The following is a 20,736-nucleotide window of genomic DNA, read 5'->3' on the forward strand; positions in this document are numbered from 1 at the left end:
ATAGCGTCACATATTGTAAAAAAAAATGCTTTTGTTTGTTTTTGTTATTGTTATGCTAACCAAGATATTAGCTACTTTTGTGGACACCAGTATCCTTAAATGGAAGCACTTGTCTATTACTTTCCATTAAAATTTTTTTCATTCCTTAATATTCTCTTACATGGAATTGAGTAGTCTGATAAATAAGAAAATTATACAAAAATGTTTTCCTTGTTATAACACTATGATTTTATTCCAGATATTAGCCTTAAATGTTGTGTATTTTTTTCTGTCTTGAAAATAGATGATCCATAATTATATGGAACACTTAGAAAGAACAAAACTTCATCAGCTCTCAGGGAGTGATCAACTAGAATCCACAGCTCATAGTAGAATTAGGTAAGCTTTGTTATGTATTTTGCCTTGAGAAAAAGTAAAATAAATAATATGTTTGTTTCTGTTTTTTTCTGTACTTTAATCCTGGAACAATAGTGAGGCTTATTCAAAAAGCTCTCCATTGTGGCTGGAATGCTACAGGAGAGAATAGCACAGAAAAATAGAAACTGTTTTTACCATTAAATTATAAGCCATCCATATAAGCAGCACATTGAGCATTTAGGTTGTTTTCTGATACTTGATGTAGATTATACTAGGTTTTAAATTTTCTAATTTGTGGGAATGCTGAAATTTTTTATTTCTCCTGTGTAATTGGTTCGAAGTCCTTTTTGTTACAGAGAGGCATATTTGAAAGGGTTAGCTAGCCATCTGTTTGATGTAGGAGTGTGAATAAATTATGTAGATCTTCAGGCATTGTAGCCAATGAGCTAAGCCAGGACTCTTAGTGGAGGGGAAAATAGTTAATAGGCTGGCTGTCGCTCGGGGTTGCTGCATAAATGCTAGGAGCAGCAGCTCTATGGTTATGAGGTGGGGAGAGCGGAATGACGTCATCGCTTGGGAGCTGCTGCAGGATGGAGTGGAAAGCTGCTGCTGATGGCATTGTTTTTGTGGCAGCAAGCTGAATGACAGATCCTCACTACAAAGATACCCCTTTGGCCCCCGTGTAGGCCTCCTGGTTCGGGCGTTTCACCATGCCAGCACAGCGCCATGAGTCCTGGATGCATGCTGCTGTTTGTGTTTGGCTTTGTTGGCGGGGCGGTGGTCATTAATTCTGCTATCTTAGTATCTCTCTCTGTTTTGCTGCTTGTGCACTTTTCTATTTCTACCGGTGTGCCAGCTCTGACGCAGAACCTACCAAGGATACTCAGGTACTCCCATCTCTCTTAGAAGCCCCTGCTTAGCTGGTTTTTCTTTAATTTTTAGTTCCACGGGTCTGCTTTGTAACCATTTCTGTTGAAGATTGAAACAATGGAAAATGGCCTGAAGCTAGGATTTTGATTCTTATTTATAGTAATTTATAGACCATCAGTTAGGATTATAGCTTTGTGTTTAGAAATCACTGACTAAAGAAAAGGATTTTCGTATCGTAGTTACACACAAGTACAAGGTCAATGTGGTCTTGTTTTAAGCAGAATCTTCAAAGTAAAAGGAGAGAGCAAGAGTAGAGTGCCGGGTCCAAGTTTATACAACCTCTGCATTTAGCTTCTGAGCATTTAGGGGCAAATATCTTTTATGCTTGTACTTATAGTCAATTAGACACAGGCCATAAGTTTATTTTGTTTTAATTATCCTTTGACTGATAGAGGTTCAGCTATCATTTTTGTAATTTTTGATAATAGCTCATGGGAAATGACAATTTAAATATTTTCCTCCTAAGACAAAATGTTTTAAAGTGAAAAAATTTAAGACTTTTAGGTTAAGGAATGCATTTTTCCCCATTATTTACACATCAAAGTTGTGAAAGCTTTACAAAGTCTATTCACTATTGTTTTGTCAGATGTTGCCCTTTCTTTTCTTTGTAGTCTTGGGTGACAAATATCCATGCCTGCTTGTGGGGGTAGTCATTAATCTCTGTAGCTTTACTGTTGCTGACTCTACTTATACCCTGTAAGAGCCATCTTCTATGTTTTAGAGGCTTAAGGTTGTGGTTTCTTTTGTTTTCTAAACCATCAGACTAACATTCTCTGTTTTGTTTAGATTTCTGCTTTTTGCATGATTTTAAATGAAAGTTCATAGTATATAGTTTTTATCTATTATTTAAATGTTCATAAAATATTTAAACCCTAATTGTGGATTTAGATAAATTAAGAAGAATTAAAGTAGTAAATTTCCTCAGTGTGTTTCTTTTTATTCATAAGTCAGTTCAAGTTCAATATTAGTTGAAACCCCAGCAATTAAATTTCATCTGTGAGTTAAAACTAGATACTTGATCTTTCATTTTCTTTCTTGATTTCTAAAAATTGGGAACAATCTTACTACTTGTACGTATGTTAGTACATACAAGATTTGTATACATGTATCTGTATATTTAGGGTTTGAAGAAATTAAAAGCAGCTGAACTTAAGAATATGTAGAATATTTAAAAGACTAATGTTAAGGGGCTGTCTTGGGTTTAGGTTTCATTTGAGAGGGCAGTGCCATGAGCTGCTGTGCGGTGCCTGCAAGTGGGTACAACAAGGCTTTAGAGTTGAACTGCCTGGGTGCAAATGCTCTATTGCATGTGGCTGTAGGACCTTTGGCAAGTTGCTTAATCTCTCTCTGCCTGAGTTTTCTCTCCTGATGGGACTTAACCCTATTGGGTTGTTTTAAAAATAAGTGATTTTATTATTTTGTGTTTAATTATAGGTGTAAGATATATGGTAAATTAATCCGGTAAATAATTTTCATAGTTACTTATATGTGCCTAAGTTTAGCAGAAATTGTTTTAGCTACAGCTTTTATTGATAAAATACCTTGTAATTAAATTTTTAAAGTTCTTTACCACAAAAATTGCTACTGATCTGATTAAAGATGTCAAAGTCTTAGATATTAATGTTAAATTGCCAAAAAGTTGGTAGTTCCAAGTAGGAGTTTCCAAGGGAAGCAAAGGGCCTGAAGTTGAACAGGACTGGCTTGAATCCAAACTCAGCCAATTACTAGTGCCTAAAGTCTCTAAGCATCACTTTTTCTACTCTGAAAGTTGGAAAAATAATCCCTGTTTCTCAATAAGGATTAGATGAGATAATGTAAATAAATCATGTAGCTCAGTACCCATCATGTGGTGAGTGTTCAACAAATGTACTCTTTTATCTCCCTTTATAGATTTTACAAATTAGTTGTATTAAATGTGAATATAGCCAAAAGGCTGTTTCAAAAATGTAGGTGTAAAATTATTTACACACATAAGCTAACATTTAATAACCAACTCAAAAATGGATATATAGAAGTAGGGCAATTAAGAAAATAAAACAAGATTTCTGATAGTTGGTGACAGCTTTGTTTTCTAGACAAGTAGTAACAGATGTTTCAGTCTGCAGGTGTAAATCTGCCACTTGATAGTTTTCCACGTGTTTCTCTTTTTTCCCCCCCTTCTGTGACTTTAACTGAAGCATTTAATACATACCAACATAGTACTGGACTAATGTTAACCTTTCTGGGTTTCTTTTCAAAAGTAGGATTCTCACAAACTTGCCTAATTATGCCAACTATATGTAATTTATAAGTAAAATAAGGGGAGGAGTACGTAGTGATTATTTTTTCAGAGTTGGAACATTGTGTCCCACTAGACAGATAGCTGTCAGTCTCTGAAGAGATGTCCCCTCCCTGTAGAGTAGTTTCTGAATGATAGACACGAGCAAATTAAAAAGGTGGGAATTCTACTTGAAATTTGGGTTGTAGATTTTGTTGACTGTTGATTATAGATTTTGTTGACTGATTTTGTTTAATTTTAGGAAAGTAAAACTTGGATTCATAGAAGACTCCTTCCCCCAGTAGTTTTAAACTTTTTTAGTATTTGATATGTGTGAGAATGAATGTGGTGTTATTCATATAGGATAATAATTCTAATGACTGGCTTATATTTTGATTTCTGTTAGTATGAGGGAGTCTTATGAAGTCTATATATCATCTTCCTGGTTGTCTTTGCATTTTGGGTTAGAGAACTTTTCATTATATCCGGTCATTAAATTCCCAGTCACCTTTTGCTTAAGTCATTAAGGTGTGTCAGAAAATAAATAAAAGTCAGCTAGAAGCTCTTAGACCTCTTGGATTTTTCGTTCACAAAATATGGGGGGAAAACACTAGGTTGACAACTTACTTTGTCCAGAATGGATATGAAAAGGAAATCTATCTACTAATCACTGTCACTATCATTTAATGAAAGGGCATTTTAAAATTAGAGAAGAAGAAAAGATGTAATTTAAAATAAGGGTCAGTCATTTTCTTTTTCTTTTTTTGAGCTGGAGTCTCGCTCTGTCACCCAGGCTGGAGTGCAGTGATGCAATCTCGACTCACTGCAACCTCTGCCTCCCAGGTGCAAACAATTCTTCAGCCTCAGCCTCCCCAGTACCTGCGACTACGGGCTTGCACCACTGTGCCTGGCTGATTTTTATATTTTTTTAGTAGAGACAGGGTTTCACCATGTTGGCCAGGATGGTCTTGATCTTCTGACCTCTTGATCTGCCCGCCTTGGCCTCCCAAAGTGCTGGGATTACAGGTGTGAGCTACTGTGCCTTGAAATGGCCAGGGTCATTTTCAAGAAAGAATAGGGTTCTATAGTATATGGGAATATATATGTGATAAAATATGTAGTATATTATCTATGCACTAAGGAAATAATAAATAATGCCTCTTTTTTTCATGGACTTATGAAAACCTTGTTGCTGAACAGCATTTGGGAATAACTGGTATAAACATAATAACTGACTAGTCACTTTAATTTTTGTCATTTGATCGTCCTGGCAGCCGATAGTCAGAAACTTAGATTTGGTATTAAAATTTACCCTTTTGGCCAGGTGCAGTGGCTAATGCCTGTAATCCCAGAAGGCCGAAGCAGGCAGATCACATGAGGTCAGGAGTTCAAGACCAGCCTGGCCAACATGGTGAAACCTTGTTTCTATTAAAAATACAAAAATTAGCTGGGTGTGGTGGTACATACTTGTAATCCCACTACTTGGGAGGCTGAGGCAGAATTACTTGAACCTGGGAGGCAGAGGTTGCAGTGAGCTGAGATTGTTTCACTGCATTCCAGTCTGGGCGACACAGCAAGACTCTGTCTCAAAAAAAAAAACCAAACCAAAAAAAGCTACCTTCTTATTACACTGCCTTCCTGCTTTTGAATTTTCCCCCTAAATAAAAGTTCTGTTTTTAAATTTTATTTCCTTGTGCATGCAAATTTAATTAAATGTAATCTGTCAACCCCTTTGCTTCACCTCATTTTTAAAAAGGCATGGGGCAGTTTTATCAGTCCTTTTAGATTGTTAGGAATGGAAGAACACACCTTTTGTATTAAGTGAAGGCCCATTTCAAAAGCGGCTCAAGTTTCTTGGTATAAAAATGAACCACAGAATAAAAGACTTAGCAAAACTGAAATTTTCCCACTTTTATTAATAACCTCATTGTTTCTATTCTAACTTACATTATTACCAGTAGAGGTTTGAATTCCAGGAGGCACCAAACCTTTAGTGTCTGATTTCTTTCCAGTTTCTGCACTCTTGAGTTAATGACCCAGGATGACTGGCTAGTGGGCTTGTTTCTACCCTCTAAAAGTGCCTTCATTTGGAATCTTCTGTGTATCAACAAAGGATGTGTTTCTTATTGAAATTCTATTATTATTAAAATTGTAACTCTTGTTCATTGAAACTTCCCACAAAGCAGTAGAAATTCAGTAATCTTTTGTAGAATTATTTGGCCTTCTTATTTGAAAAAACAATGGTTTTTTCATACGTACCATGCTTGAAAGGAACTCATATAGTGGTTCTGTAGAAAAATAGAGCTTTCCTACTGGAGTGGGGTGGGGAAGAAAGATATTTCTGAGTTCTTTTCATCATTAAGGTAGCCCTTATTTAGATAATATGTTGATTTTCCTCTAGGCAGGAAAGGCATACCCTGAAGAGGCTTCAGTAAACATCCAGGGATTAGCGAGAGGATTTGGGAAGTCTAGAAATGAGTTGCACTCACTTCCAAAGAAGGAGGTTGCAGGTTCCCCTAGGGCTAAGCTACATATAAAAAACTCAGCAGCAGCTCTTTTCCAGACCAGACTAGACCACTGACTGCTTCTTAGGCAAGGAACTCATCATTAACTTAAAAGATTTCCTTAACCCTTCTTACCACTTTTCTTAGTTGATTCTTGAGGCTAACTAAACTGAGACTGTCCTTTCTCTTTGGTAAGTCTGTTTTATTCAGATGGGCAGACAGCGTTATTTTTGAGTGATGGTTTTAAAACAGTGACAGTCCAGGCTTATTACTTATAGTCATGGCAAATTAAAAAGTGAAAGTAAATGAAGACCTAATTTTTTTTCTCCCCTCTTCAAATAGAAAAGAACGTCCTATATCATTAGGAATTTTCCCATTACCTGCTGGAGATGGATTGCTTACACCTGACACTCAGAAAGGAGGAGAGACCCCTGGATCTGAGCAATGGAAATTTCAGGAATTAAGTCAACCACGTTCTCATACCAGCCTGAAGGTAAGCTTTATGCTATTGAAATCGTTAGTTTACATTTCATCAACTTTCTTATCCTAATTGAAGTGCTAGATGACTACAGTATAGTAAAATATAATCGTTTGTATACATTTAGTTTTTTATTTTATTTTATTTTTGAGACGGAGTTTCGCTCTTGTTGCCCAGGCTGGAGTGCAATGGCGCGATCTCGGCTCACTGCAACCTCTACCTCCTGGGTTCAGGCAATTCTCCTGCCTCAGCCTCCTGAGTAGCTGGGATTACAGGCACACGCCACCATGCCCAGCTAATTTTTAGCATTTATAGTAGAGACGGGGTTTTACCATGTTGACCAGGATGGTCTCGATCTCTTGACCTCGTGATCCACCTGCCTCGGCCTCCCAAAATGCTGGGATTACAGGCTTGAGCCACCGCGCCTGGCCGTATACATTTAGTTTTTTAAATTTATTTTTTTAATTGGAAATGAGCTCTTCCCAAAGAGTGTGATTTTTACTATTTTATTTCAAATTATGTAGGAAAACAAGTGAAGCATTATATCATCTTGATTAGCATACTAATGACAAATTAATTTCTATTTGGTTTAGGCTAGGGTGACTAGTGAACCTAATTATATTAGAATTGAAAATCACTATTACCAGAAAGCGTTGGTTCACTGTTGGAGGCTTTCCAGTACAGCAGGGTTTCACTTACAGAAAAATGAAACAAATACACTGTTCCTTCCTTAAAACCACATCATAAAGCAATCTACAAAAATGAATTATGTTTAGCTAAAAAGGCCTGGTATAAATTAATTATAGATTATGTTCTTGACCGAGAACTTCCATCAAATATGTGATAAATATAAACAATAATGTACACTGAGTGGATATGAACTAATGGCTAACTTTTAAGAATATTTGAAGTTATATTCTGGAGCTTTTAAAATGAAATATAAAGATATTGATTATAAAAGATCCTTTGTTACCTTATCTACTATGGTATATCTACTCTTATCATGAGACACCACCTACAATAAATAGAAATGAATTACATGTATCTTATTTCCTTTTCGTGCTTTATTTTTCCTCATAATGCTTATCATGGTCTAAGTACGTAAAGATAGCTCTTAACAATGCTTCTAAAATACTGTCATTTGCTGTATTTATTTGCCTCTAGAGTCTAGACTCTTCACTAAGAACATAAATTTCATGAGATTTATTTGCTGCTATATCCCCAGCACTAGGAAAGTGTGTAGCACATTGTAGGTACTCAGAACATGTTTGTTGAATGAATGATTTGTTTTAGATGTTAGAATCTTTGGGGACAATATAAGTGGTAGAGGCATTTAGAATTATTCTATTGACTTTTGAAATGTGCTCAAAACAGTAAGCAGTTGATAAATACTTGATAGCTTTTCTCCCACTGAAAAGTATTTTTAACAGTAAGAGTTACCTTACATTTTCCCCTTCTTGATCAATTTGTTAGAAGCTAATACTGCTTAGTATTATCCCACGGTGATGTTACTGGGTCAGTGTCTCTCTCTCTCTCTCTCTCTCTCTCTCTCTCTCTCTCTCTCTCTCTCTCTCTCTCAGTGGAGTCTTGCTCCGTCACTCAGGCTGGAGTGCACAGCATGATCTTGGCTTACTGCAACTTCCGGTTCAAACAATTCTCCTGCCTCAGCCTCCTGAGTACCTGGGATTACAGGCGCCACCACCATGCCTGGCTAATTTTTGTATTTTTAATAGAGATGAGGTTTCACCATGTTGGCCAGGCTGGTCTTGAAAGCCTGACCTAAGGTGATCCACTCGCCTCGGCCTCCCAAAGTGCTGGGATTACAGGTGTGAGCCATCATGCCCAGCTGTAATTCTCTCTTTCTTTTACTCCTATACCACAGTGGCTCCTTTAGCCTGCTGGTAGGTTTAATAGATTTTCGAAAACACTCATGTCTCAGTCGCCTACTTGCCATGTCTGCTTTCCCAAAACAAAATTAAGTAGGAGGGATACTTTTAGTACCATGGCAACTGTATTTTAATTACTACTCAAAAGTGCACCTTAAGAGATTATTACAATTCTCTTTTTTTTTTTCTGAGATGGAGTTTCGCTCTTGTTACCCAGGCTGGAATGCAATGGCGTGATCTCGGCTCACCACAACCTCAGCCTCCTGAGTTCAGACAATTCTCCTGACTCAGCCTCCTGAGTAGCTGGGATTACAGGCACCCGCCACTATGCCCAGATAATTTTTTGTATTTTGTTTAGTAGAGACGGGGTTTCACCATGTTGACCAGGATGGTCTCGATCTTTTGACCTTGTGATCCACCCACCTCGGCCTCCAAAGTGCTGGGATTACAGGCTTGAGCCACCGCGCCTGGCCCAATTCTCTTCATTTTTTAATGCACTGATATGCTGTGCCATAACTTTATTGACAAGTTATAAATCAATTAACAAATTATTTCTATAGACTTAAGTAGTTTCTTGTGTCCTCCCTAGAAATACTAAGGGAAGTACTCCAGAGAGTTTTTAGAACTAAAACCCTGTCTCTCTCTACTTGGTTTGTATCTGTAGCCACTAAATGAGATAAAGACTCAATGGATAAGGATTTCCAGGAATGGGGTAGTGCTTACAAAATGACAAAAGTCTAGTTTGTAAAGTATGTTACTAGTTATGATGTACAGTATTTTATTACTCACCTAAACCCTTGTCATTCACTAGATAACTTTCTACTTTACCAGGGCTGGAAGTCAGGGATTTAGGATTCACTTGTGGGCTATGCCATAGGCATGTCACATGCCCTATCATCTTGATTTCCATGTATTATGGGAATTGGACTATATTCTAATTTAAAATATCATTTCCTCTGAGATTGGGGATGACCTAGCCATCTTATTTTTTTTGAGATGGAGTCTCGCTCTGTCGCCAAGGCTGGAGTGCAATGGTGCGATCTCGGCTCACTGCAACCTCCGTCTCCTGGGTTCAAGCGATTCTCCTGTCTCAGCCTCCATAGTAGCTGGGATTATAGGTGCCCACCACCATGCCCAGCTAATTTTTGTATTTTTAGTAGAGAGAGGGTTTTACCATATTGGTCAGGTTGGTCTTGAACTCCTGACCTCGTTATCTGCCCACCTAGGCCTCCCAAAGTGCTTGGATTAGAGGCGTGAGCCACCGAGCCCAGCCGACCTAGCCATCTTTTAGGGCATGCTTTGATTTCATTATGAAAAAATGGAGGTGTAAATTATAATTAACATTAGTTTTAGTACCACAATTTTTCTGTGAAGTAAGGTTAAGGTGAAAATATCCTGGGAGAAAACCACAGGACAGAGAATGACAGAAAATTTTGTGGCAGAAGAACAGCAGATAAGGGGATTTGCCAGTGATGGTGAAGTTATAGCTCTTCTTTGTTGGTATATTACCAGTTTCTCATTGTGGGAGACCTGTGGTGAGTGAGGTTGTAAATAATCCAATGGATTTTCTAGGAATGAGGCACCTAGAAAAATGTACAAGATCTTAAAAAGAAATGTTTGTACATATTCTTGATTTATCACAATCTTATAGAGATCGACAAGTATGTAAACAAATACATGAAATAATAGAACTTCAAGTATTGTTAAAGCAAGGTAAGCTAAAGAATAATTACAAGGAAGGGGTACTTATTTTAGGGTGTGAGAGAAAGCCTCTGGAAGATGGCTTGCATCCTGACATGGGGACATGCAGGTGCATGGAAAGGTCTGGAGGAGTACATGTTGAAGATGAGATGGCAAATGCTAAGGCCCTGACATGGGGAAACACTTCAGCATGTTTAAATGGCAATTTTCTCTTCATTCCACTCAGACTTTCAGTCCTACCTACTGCACCAACATGCCTTCTGTCAAGGGTGCTGAAATAATCCATCTTTCCAAATCTAATGGAAAATTCTCAATCCTCATCTTACCTTTTAGCAGCAAGTATATATTTTTCTTTGAAGAGCATCCTTGGTTGTTTATTATTATTATTATTTTTTTGAGACGGAGTTTTGCTCTTGTTACCCAGGCTGGAGTGCAATGGTGCCATCTTGGCTCACCGCAACCTCCACCTCCTGGGTTCAGGCAATTCTCCTGCCTCAGCCTCCCGAGTAGCTGGGATTACAGACACGCGCCACCATGCCCAGCTAATTTTTTGTATTTTTAGTAGAGATGAGGTTTCACTGTGTTGACCAGGATGGTCTCGATCTCTTGACCTTGTGATCCACCCGCCTCGACCTCCCAAAGTGCTGGGATTACAGGCTTGAGCCGCCGTGCCCTGCGGTTGTTGATTATTAGTAGAATGTGACATTTAGATATGACAAAAGCAATTTTAATGAAACCAATTGGATAGACACCTACTTGTGAAAATTTTAGAGTTCTCGTAAAGTCACATGACTTGCGATACTTTAAACTGCTGTGAGAAGCTCTTGTTAGCAGAGTTTGGTATGTAAAGCCAGTCGATGTGTGCTGCATTCTTCAGGGGATGTGCTTAGCATGCAGAACAGGAAACGTCTAAACAGAGCCAGCATTTTTGTTGAGAGAATTTTCCATCCTCCTCCATTTGTGGTTAAGTTCTGAAATTGTTCCTATTTCTTTAGTTTCCACAAGCTTTAATCTTTATAGTAGTTGAATTGTATCTATTGTTATTTAAAATTTCTATTATAAAATATATGTGTAATTTAAAAAGTTAGTTCCGTTTTAAAAAACTTTTTTGAAGTAATCTTAGACTTACAGAAAAGTTGCAAAACTAGTACAGAGTTCCATATACCCTTCATCCAGCATCCCCTGATGTTAACTAACCATAACAGTCATCAAAGCTATGAAATTAACATTGGTACAATACTGTTAGGTAAATCTGTATTTGAGTTTTACCAGTTTTTCCACAAATATCCTTTTTCCCTTCCAGAATCCAGCCCAGGATCCCACATTGCTTTTTTTTTTTTTTTTTTTTCCTAAAATTTTATTGGCCAGACGTGGCCAATAAAATTTTATTACAGGCTCACACCTGTAATCCCAGCACTTTGGGAAGCCATGATGGGTTGATCATGAGGTCAGGAGTTCGAGACCAGTCTGGCCAACATGGCGAAACCGTGTCTGTACTAAAAATACAAAAATTAGCTGGGCATGGTGGTGGGTGCCTGTAATCCCAGCTACTCAGCAAGCTGAGGTGGGAGAATTGCTTGAACCTGGGAGGCAGAGGTTGTGGTGAGCTGAGTTTGCACCATTGTACTCCAGTCTGGGTAACAAGAGCAAAACTCTGTCACAAAAAAAAAAAAAGTTATTGCAGACAGGATCTCACTGTGTTGCCCAGGTTGTTCTCAAACTCCTGGCCTCAAGTGATCTCCTGTCTCCGCCTGTCAAAGTGCAGGGATTATAGGCATGAGCCACCACATCTGGCTTTAACATTGCTTCACACTTCCCAGTGTGTGACAATTCCTCAGTCTTGTCTTGTCTTTCCTGACCTTAAGATTTTTGAAGAGTACTGGTTATTTTGTAGAATGCCTCTCTGTTTGGGCTTCTCTGATTTCTCATTATTAGATTGAGGTTATGTATTTTCAGCAAGAATACAACAGAATCTAATATCTTGGTGTGGATGTACTTTGAGACTATGGAGATACCCTGTTTCTCCTCAAACTTTCATTCACTGATTTTAGCATTCATCAGTGAATTTTTCCTACAACAATTATTAGTAAAATATTGCTAATGGTTATTTTCTGTTTTCTTCATTCTAAATTTATTAATTGGAATTCTTCTGTCAGGGAGAGTTGTCTCTCCTCTCCTTTCCACCATTCCAGTTTGAATTCAAGGGATATATATTTTATTCTGTGGCCTATACAAACCTATCACTTGTTTTGTTTCTCAAATTGTTCTAGTTTTGGACATTGAAAGCTCTTTTAGATTGGCTCCTGTGTTCTTTTGACTTATCCCATCTTTTTTTGAATGCTTTCTTCCTTATTGACTGTAAAATGCTCCAAGCTGTTGTATTTCACCGCCCTACTCTTAAAAATTTGACTACTTTTCAAAGGAGCTCTGGCACATTTTTTGGGAGAAGGGTATTTAGGAACTGTGATCTAGACACTGTTTGTTTGTTTGTTTATTTCTGGTTTGGGTTTTTCCATTAGTTTATACCTCCTTTTTGGAATTTTGTATATGTACTAGGGTAAAATAAGAGTTTTTTTTTTTTAAACATCATTGTTACATTTCATTGTTTTTGCTTTCATTTATGACAGTGGATAAGAAATTTGTTCTGTAAGCTCAGTTTTTGCTTATAAGCTTTTTCCCTCACATAGATCTTTATTTGGTAACTTTAGGAACCACCCATAGATGACTGTTAAGGTTTGGAAGGAATAAAGGGTAAAGATTTTATTGTGTTGTAAGTTGACCAAGATGCATATGTATGTTGAGAATAGAAACCGGTAAAAATGTAAATAAGCAGCACTTTCAAAATAAGTGATGGTGTTTAAAGCTTGTAGTTTAAATGTGACTTCATTTGAGGTACTTGGTACATAGGTATTTTTTAATACCTATGTTTACTGTTTAAACAAACTTTTAGAATATAAGAAGTTGTTTAAAATATTTTCTACTGAAAAATTACCTTTTTCTTTTCATCTTTTATTTTTATTTTTTTGGTTGAGAGGGAGTCTCACTCTGTCACCAGGCTGGAGTACAGTGGTGCAATCTCAGCTCACTGCAACCTCTGCCTCCCGGGTTCAGGCGATTCTCCTGCCTCAGCCTCCCGAGTAGCTGGGATTACAGACATGCACCACCACGCCCAGCTACTTTTCGTATTTTTTAGTTGAAACGGGGTTTCACCATGTTAGCCAGGATTGTCTTGATCTCTTGACCTCGTGATCAGCCTGCCTTGGCCTCCCCAAAGTGCTGGGATTACAGGTGTGAGCCACCGCACCCAGGCTATAATTTCTTTCTCTTTTTTTTTTTGGAAATGGAGTTTCACTCTTGTTGCTCAGGCTGGAGTGCAATGGTGCAGTCTCGGCTCACTGCAACCTCTGCCTTACAGGTTCAAGTAATTCTCCTGCCTCAGCCTCCTGAGTAGCTGGGATTACAGGTACCCTCCACCACGCCCAACTAATTCAGTATTTTTAGTAGAGACGGGGTTTCTCCATGTTGGTCAGGCTGGTCTTGAACTCCCAACCTCAGGTGATCCGCCTGCCTGGGCCTCCCAAAGTGCTGGGATTATAGGTGTGAGCCATTGCACCGGGCCTATTATATCTTTTAAAAAGTTATTTAACTACTCGGGAGGCTGAGGTGAGAAGATTGATTGAAGCCGGGAGTTCCAGGTTGCAGTACACTATAATGGTGCCTGTGAATAGCATGACACACCAGCCTGGGGAATACAGCAAGATCCTGTGTCTAAAAAAATTATATTACTCCAGTTTCACAATTTTTAGTAATACTGAAGAATATAGAGTAGATATGGGAAGTTTCTTCAACCCTAAATTTCATTCTCCCCTCCCCACCTCCCAGTCTTTGTAAATAGTTGATGTATCCCTGGCCCTTTTCTTTTCTTTTTTCTTTTTCTTTTTTTTTTTTTTTTTTTTTTGAGACAGAGTTTTGCTCTTGTTACCCAGGCTGGAGTGCAATGGCGCGATCTCGGCTCACCACAACCTCTACCTCCTGGGTTCAAGCAGTTCTCCTGCCTCAGCCTCCTGAGTATCTGGGATTACAGGCACGTGCCACCATGCCCAGCTAATTTTTTGTGTTTTTAGTAGAGACAGGGTTTCACCATGTTGACCAGGATGGTCTCGATCTCTTGACCTCATGATCCACCCGCCTTGGCCTCCCAAAGTGCTGGGATTACAGGCTTGAGCCACCGTGCCCGGCTGGCCCTTTTCTTTACAGGTGCACATAGATACTGCTTTTTTAAGATACGTGGGTTTATAAGTATTTCCCTGCTGCTTGCTTTTTTTTTTTTTCATTTGGTAACATGTCTTGGCAATCTTTCTACTTTTATATAGAGAGTGCTATCCAAGTTTTTACCGAGTTTTTGTTGAAGAGAATGATTAAAGATGATGATGATCCAGAATCAAATATCATGTAAATAAACATTAAGTGCTTTTACCACCAAAAAAAAGTGTGAGGCACTAGGTAAGTTTATTGGCTTGACTGTGCTGATTCTTTCACAGTGTGTATTAAAAAATCCTCTTAACTATATATGTATTGTCAGTTATACCTCAATAAAGCTAAGGGTAAAAAACCACGTCTATTAAAGAGAGGAGGCAGTGTGACTCCTACAAGTGAATCATGCCTTGCTAATCTTTGTATTTTTAAGGGCATAACTGAGAGCTAGTAGCCTTTCAAAAAGACGTTGATGAATTTCCAGACCAAGAATATTTAAAACTGTTGGTATATAAGAGAAACATATCTGTTTCATAGAGGAAAAGTGTATAGATAGAAATAGAGAATATGAATAAATAGATTTTTATGAAAGAGAATTTGGGACTGCGCACGTGGCTTACGCCTGTAATCTCAGCACTTTGGGAGGCCAAGGAGGGTGAATTGCTGGAGCCCAGGAGTTTGAGACTGGCCTGGGCAACATGGGAAGACCAAGTCACTACTAAAAACATAAAAATGTATCTAGGCATGGTGGGGTATACCTGTAATCCTAGCTACTTGGGAGGCTGAGGTGGAAGAATCACCCAACCCTTGCAAAGTTGAGGCTGCAATGAGTCGTGATTACGTCACTGCACTCCAGCCTGAGTGATAGGAGTGAGACCCTGTCTCAAAAAAAAAAAAAAAAAAGGTATTTAGATTTTAGTGATCCTTTGATCATTAGTGTTATCTAACTGATTCAGTAATGATAGAGAAAGGAGGTGTGATAAACATTTCTGTGTATGCTGCACTAAAATATTAGTATGTTAAATAGTCGAAGGGATGGGAATAAATCTCAGGAAGATTTCATAAAGTGATGTAAGCAGAAAAAAATGTTAAATAATGAGCTGCATGTCGATAAATAATAGACACTGACCCAAGTGATGGCTTCTGAACCATGATCTTACTTAAACTAGGGTCTTAAGGTCTGCCTAAGTGAAAACAAAACAAAGGCTGCAAACATTCATTTTAAACACGGTAGATAATAGACGAATCTTATATCCTGGGAGATAGTGCAAGCCAAAGATACAGCTATGTTAAAACCTAGTAAACACATAATTTTTTTCTCTTTTATAATCTTCCCTTTTTCTAGGTCAGCAATAGTCCCGAACCTCTGAAGGCTGTAGAACAGGAGGTGAGAATGGTGCTTCTTAACATTTTGCAAAAAAATACACTAAAGTGATTATCGATTACTTCCTCAACTGCTATTCTTAAGACATTAAATTCTCAGTTTTGAAGACTATTGGTGTAATTCACTGAAATATAAAGAAAATTATTTCCATTACAGTGGTTGTCAGGGCTTTACTGTAATCTGTAATTTATTCCTTCCCCAAAATAAGCATTTTTAAATAAAGGGAAGAAAATATAAATAAATCCTGTAAAATTTGGCCTCTTTCCATTTATCCAGCTCTATGTAATGGTATACTTTCCAGAAATAACTGCCTCAGGACATAATGTATGTAACTTGTATGTGTCCTGGATGTGTCCTAATGTGACATTTTACTATGGGCTGCTTCTTTAGTTTAATAGAGTTCTTCATCTCCAGTCAGGGCACCATTCAGCTTTATTCAACAAACATCTGTTAAGAGCCTACTACAGACTGGGTGCAGTGGCTCACGCCTGAAATCCTAACACTTTGGGAGGCTGAGGCAGGCAGATCACTTGGTCAGGAGTTTGAGACTAGCCTGGCCAACATGGTGAAACCTCATCTCTAATAAAAATACAAAAATTAGCTGGGCATGGTGGCAGATGCCTGTAATCGCAGCTACTTGGGAGGCTGAGGCCAGAGAATTGCTTGAATCTGGGAGGCAGAGGTTGGAGTTAGCCAAGATGCTACCACTGCTACCAGCCTGGGCAACAGAGCAACACTCTGTCTCAAAAAAAAAAAAAAAAAAAAAAAGCCTGCTACATGTCAGGCTTGATATGCTGGGCACCGAGAATAACAAGATATCTGTGACTTTCTGCTATGTGCTAGGTCAGGGGTTGACCTGGGTCTGTGGAAGCTCTCTAGCATCAGCAGTGAAACAATATCCTCTTCCTTCAAAATGTACTCGGTGTTAGGATAGTCATACCTTTCCTTTAATAATTGAATTCTCTTGAAGCTACAATTCTATTTACACTTAGATGTGTTTTACCTAAATGTGAGTATCTAGAGTTATGGTTTTTAGTTCTTTTTGGGTCACAGACTCTTAGGAATCAAATTATTTTAAACTCTCCAGAAGAATGCATGTACATATGCCACATAGCTGTAAATCAAAAGAGTTTTAAGAACCAGTGCTTTAGAGACTTACTTTTACTTGGGGAGAAAGAAATGTAGGTATAAAATTATAAGGTGATTTGTATTAATAGTGAGAGATTCTATGTGGGGCTAGTTACTTGTTTGTAATTTTGTCTTTATTTTCATTTGGCTTAAAATCTTCAAATCTGAGTTGCTTGCCTTTGTTTAGCTTATTTCAGAAGTTAGGCAGGCTACTCAGGAAAACACTGCATTGGCATGTAGTGTCTGTAAGTTGTCATTAATGAAATAGTTTATTTTCTCTAGTTGTAAACATAGTTTATAGTGAGTTAGAAAATAATTGTGCTGCAATGCCAGATAATACATGACATATATATTCTATATAGCACTGAGCACATGATGCGTTTGATAAATGGAACAACTGAAAATATTTTGAAGGGCTTATAGACTTTTAGCATGATATTTAAAACCCATAAGAAAATGACTCAAAGACCAGACTACTTTTACTACAGTATCTCAAGTGAAACTAAAAGTAGTGACATTTATTTTGTGTGTGCGTGGTAAAAACACACAAAAATTACCATCTTATGAGCTCTGATGTGATCTCCACAGGCAGAAAAAAAAAATAGTCTTAACCGTTTTTAAGTATACAGTTCAATAGTGTAAGTATACAGTTCAGTAGTGTTATGTATATTCATATTGTAAAACAGAGTGCCAGAACTTTTCATCTTGCAAATCTAAAACTAACTCATTAAATAATAACTTCCTTTCCAACTCCTCCAGCCCCTGGAAACTACCATTTTACTTTCTGTTTCTATGAATTTGACATCATATATTAAATACCTCACATAAATAGAATCATGTAGTATTTGTCTTTTTGAGACTGGCTTATTTTATTTACCATAATGGTCTCAAAGTTTATTCATGTAGCATGTGACAGAATTCCCTTCCTTTTTAAGGCTGAGTAATATTCAGTTGTATGTATATACCACGTTTTGTTTGTTGATGGACATTTGGGTTGGTTTCACCTTATGGCTGTTATGAATGATGCTTTTGTGAATACATAACCCAGAAGTGAGATTGTTGGATGATATTGTAGTTCTATTTTTAATGTTTTTAGGAAGTTCCATACTGTTTTCTAGAGTGGTTGCATCATTTTACAATCCTACCAGCAATGCACAAGTGTCGATATATTCACGTCCTCGTTTTCTTGATAGTGGTCATCCTAATGGGGGCCAGGTGATAGCTCATTGTGGTTTTGCTTTGCATTTTTTCAGTGATTAGTGATGTCGATTGTCATTTTATATACTTCTTGGCCATTTGTGTATTATCTTTGACTTGCATCTCTTTTTTTTTCCAAAGCACAACTTAAATATGCACAGGCATACCATTCTTTTTTTTTTTTTTTTTTTAGATGGAGTTTCGCTCTTGTTACCCAGGCTGGAGTGCAATGGCGCAATCTCGGCTCACCGCAACCTCCGCCTCCTGGGTTCAGGCAATTCTCCTGCCTCAGCCTCCTGAGTAGCTGAGATTACAGGCACGCACCACCATGCCCAGTTGATTTTTTTGTATTTTTAGTAGAGACGGGGTTTCACCATGTTGACCAGGATGGTCTCGATCTCTTGACCTCGTGATCCACCCGCCTCGGCCTCCCAAAGTGCTGGGATTACAGGCTTGAGCCACCGCGCCCGGCCCATACCATTCTTTTATACGCAGTTCCAAATCTTGTACTTGCTTTATGTGAACACTCTGTAGTGACATGTACACCTGCAATGTGGCAGTTCCTTAAAGGCTCTAAAGGGGAAAATGGGGCTATAAAATAAATATGTTAGAGAGAGACCTGACAACTGTGGAAGTCTCCGTGTTTGACACCATTCACGCCATTGAAAAACATATCTTAATGATGTCAGACAATAGGATTTGATAGGCTAGGGGTCATTTGCAGTCAAGACTATTAGCCAAAACAGCACCACCTGGCACGTGACCTAATATAAAATAGGAATTTGCAGTCTCAAGAAGCCACAGATTGAATGTGAAATAACAACATGCAACTCCCCTGGAACTTTGTGTTGAATGATTCATAATAAATGCTTTTCAATTGGGACCTCATAAGAATTTTCCCTTGTTGCGTATATAGTCATGTGTCGTTTAATGACAGAGATACATTCTGAGAAATGCGTAGGTAGGTGATTTTGTGATAGGAATATCACGGAGTGAATTTACATAAACTTAGATGGCATAGCTTACTACACATCCAAGCTACATGGTATGGCCTATTGCTCTTAGGCTGCAAACTCTACAGCATGTACCAAATATTACAGGCAGTTGTAGCACAATGGTATTTGTACATAGAAAAGATATGGCAAAAATACAGTATGAAAGATTTAAATGGTTTACCTCTATAGAGCACCTGCCATGGATGGAGGGAGCTTGCAGGACTGCAAATTGCTCTTGGTAAGTCTGAGAGAGCAGTGAGTGAATATGAAGGCCTTAGAGCATTACTGGACATTGCTGTAGACTTTATAAAATGCTGTCCACTTAAACTACTCTGCATTTATTTATTTTTTTCTTTCTTCAATAATAAATTAGCCTTAGCTTACTATAACTCTTTTACTTTATAAACTTTAACATCATTTTTACCTTTTTGACTTTTTTAATAATGGTTAGCTTAAAACACAAACATGTTGTATAGCTATATGAAAATATTTTCTTTATATCTGTATTCTATAAGCTTTTGTCTATTTTTAAAATGTATATATATTTTTGCTTTTTAAACTTTTTTGTTAAAAACCAAGACACACACATAATAGCCTTGGACTACACAGGGTCAGGTTCGTCAGTGTCAGTATCTTCTACCTCCACACCTGCCCCACTGGAAAGTTTTTAGGGGCAGTGACACACATGGACCTGTCATCTCCTATGATGACAGTGTCTTCTTCTGGGGTACTTCCTGAAGGACCTGCTTGAGGCTGTTTTATAATTAACTTTATTATTTTTTTTTAAGTAGAAGGAGGCGTATACACTGGCAGTGAAAAGTATAGTAGATACATAAACCAGTAACGTGGTTGTTTATGGTTACCAAGTATTATATACTGTATAGAATTGTATGTACTGTACTTTTATACAGCCAGCAGTGCAGTAGTTTTGTTAACACCCTAGTGCATTGCACTAGGATATTATGACAGTTGCAGCATCACTGGGCAACAGGAATTTTTCAGCTCCGTTTTAATCTTAGGGGATCACCATCATGTATACTGTATGCTGTCTGTTATTGGCCAAAATGCCATTATGCGGATGTGGCACATGATTGTATTATCTTATGCGCATACATTTGACCAAAAGCAGTATATTTTAATTTTTAACAGGCTGATATATATTTTTTGAAACAGGGTCTCGCTCTGTTGCCCAGGCTGGAGTGCAGTGGTGTGATCTCAGCTCACTGCAACCTCCTTCGCCTTCTGGATTCAAGTGATTCTTGCACCTCAGCTGCCCAAGTAGCTGGGACTACAGGCATACGCCACCATGCCCAGCTAATTTTTGTATTTTTAGTAGAGACAAGGTTTCACCATGTTGGCCAGTCTGATCTCAAACTCCTGATCTCAGGTGATCCACCCAACTTGGCCTCCCAAAGAGCTGTGATTACACACATGAGCCACTGCACTTGGTCTCATTGTATCTTTAATTGGAAGCAGTTAGTGAGGGATAGTACAAGAATATTGTACCGCTGGCCAAATGCTATGGCCAATTTGCCATCAAAGTGCTTTTCTGCTAATCTTAGTAGCTTTATGTCTCCACTGCCTGGGATACCAAGGAGAAAGACCTCTTATGAAAATGGTTTCGAGGCTGGGCACAGTGGCTCATGCCTGTAATCCCAGCACTTT

The 20,736-nt window shown here is 38.1% G+C and overlaps 1 protein-coding gene across 14 annotated transcripts in view; it reads left to right on the forward strand.

Moving 5' to 3' along the window:
• Positions 1–20,736, forward strand: part of SPAG9 (sperm associated antigen 9) — a 147,291-nt gene that overhangs the window by 62,222 nt on the left and 64,333 nt on the right. For 6 of the 14 annotated variants that reach the window (XM_039476103.2, XM_074388585.1, XM_039476097.2 and 3 more), the window contains 3 exons: positions 284–378; positions 6,391–6,541; positions 15,713–15,754. In XM_039476103.2, coding sequence (XP_039332037.1) covers positions 284–378; positions 6,391–6,541; positions 15,713–15,754 — 288 coding nt within the window. Of the gene's footprint in view, positions 1–283; positions 379–446; positions 1,245–6,390; positions 6,542–15,712; positions 15,755–20,736 lie in introns of those variants that run through there. The other 8 variants (XM_039476105.2, XM_074388584.1, XM_039476104.2 and 5 more) reach the window with 5 other exon arrangements.

Source organism: Saimiri boliviensis, chromosome 17 (assembly GCF_048565385.1).
Source record: "Saimiri boliviensis isolate mSaiBol1 chromosome 17, mSaiBol1.pri, whole genome shotgun sequence".
Lineage (NCBI taxonomy): Eukaryota > Metazoa > Chordata > Mammalia > Primates > Cebidae > Saimiri > Saimiri boliviensis.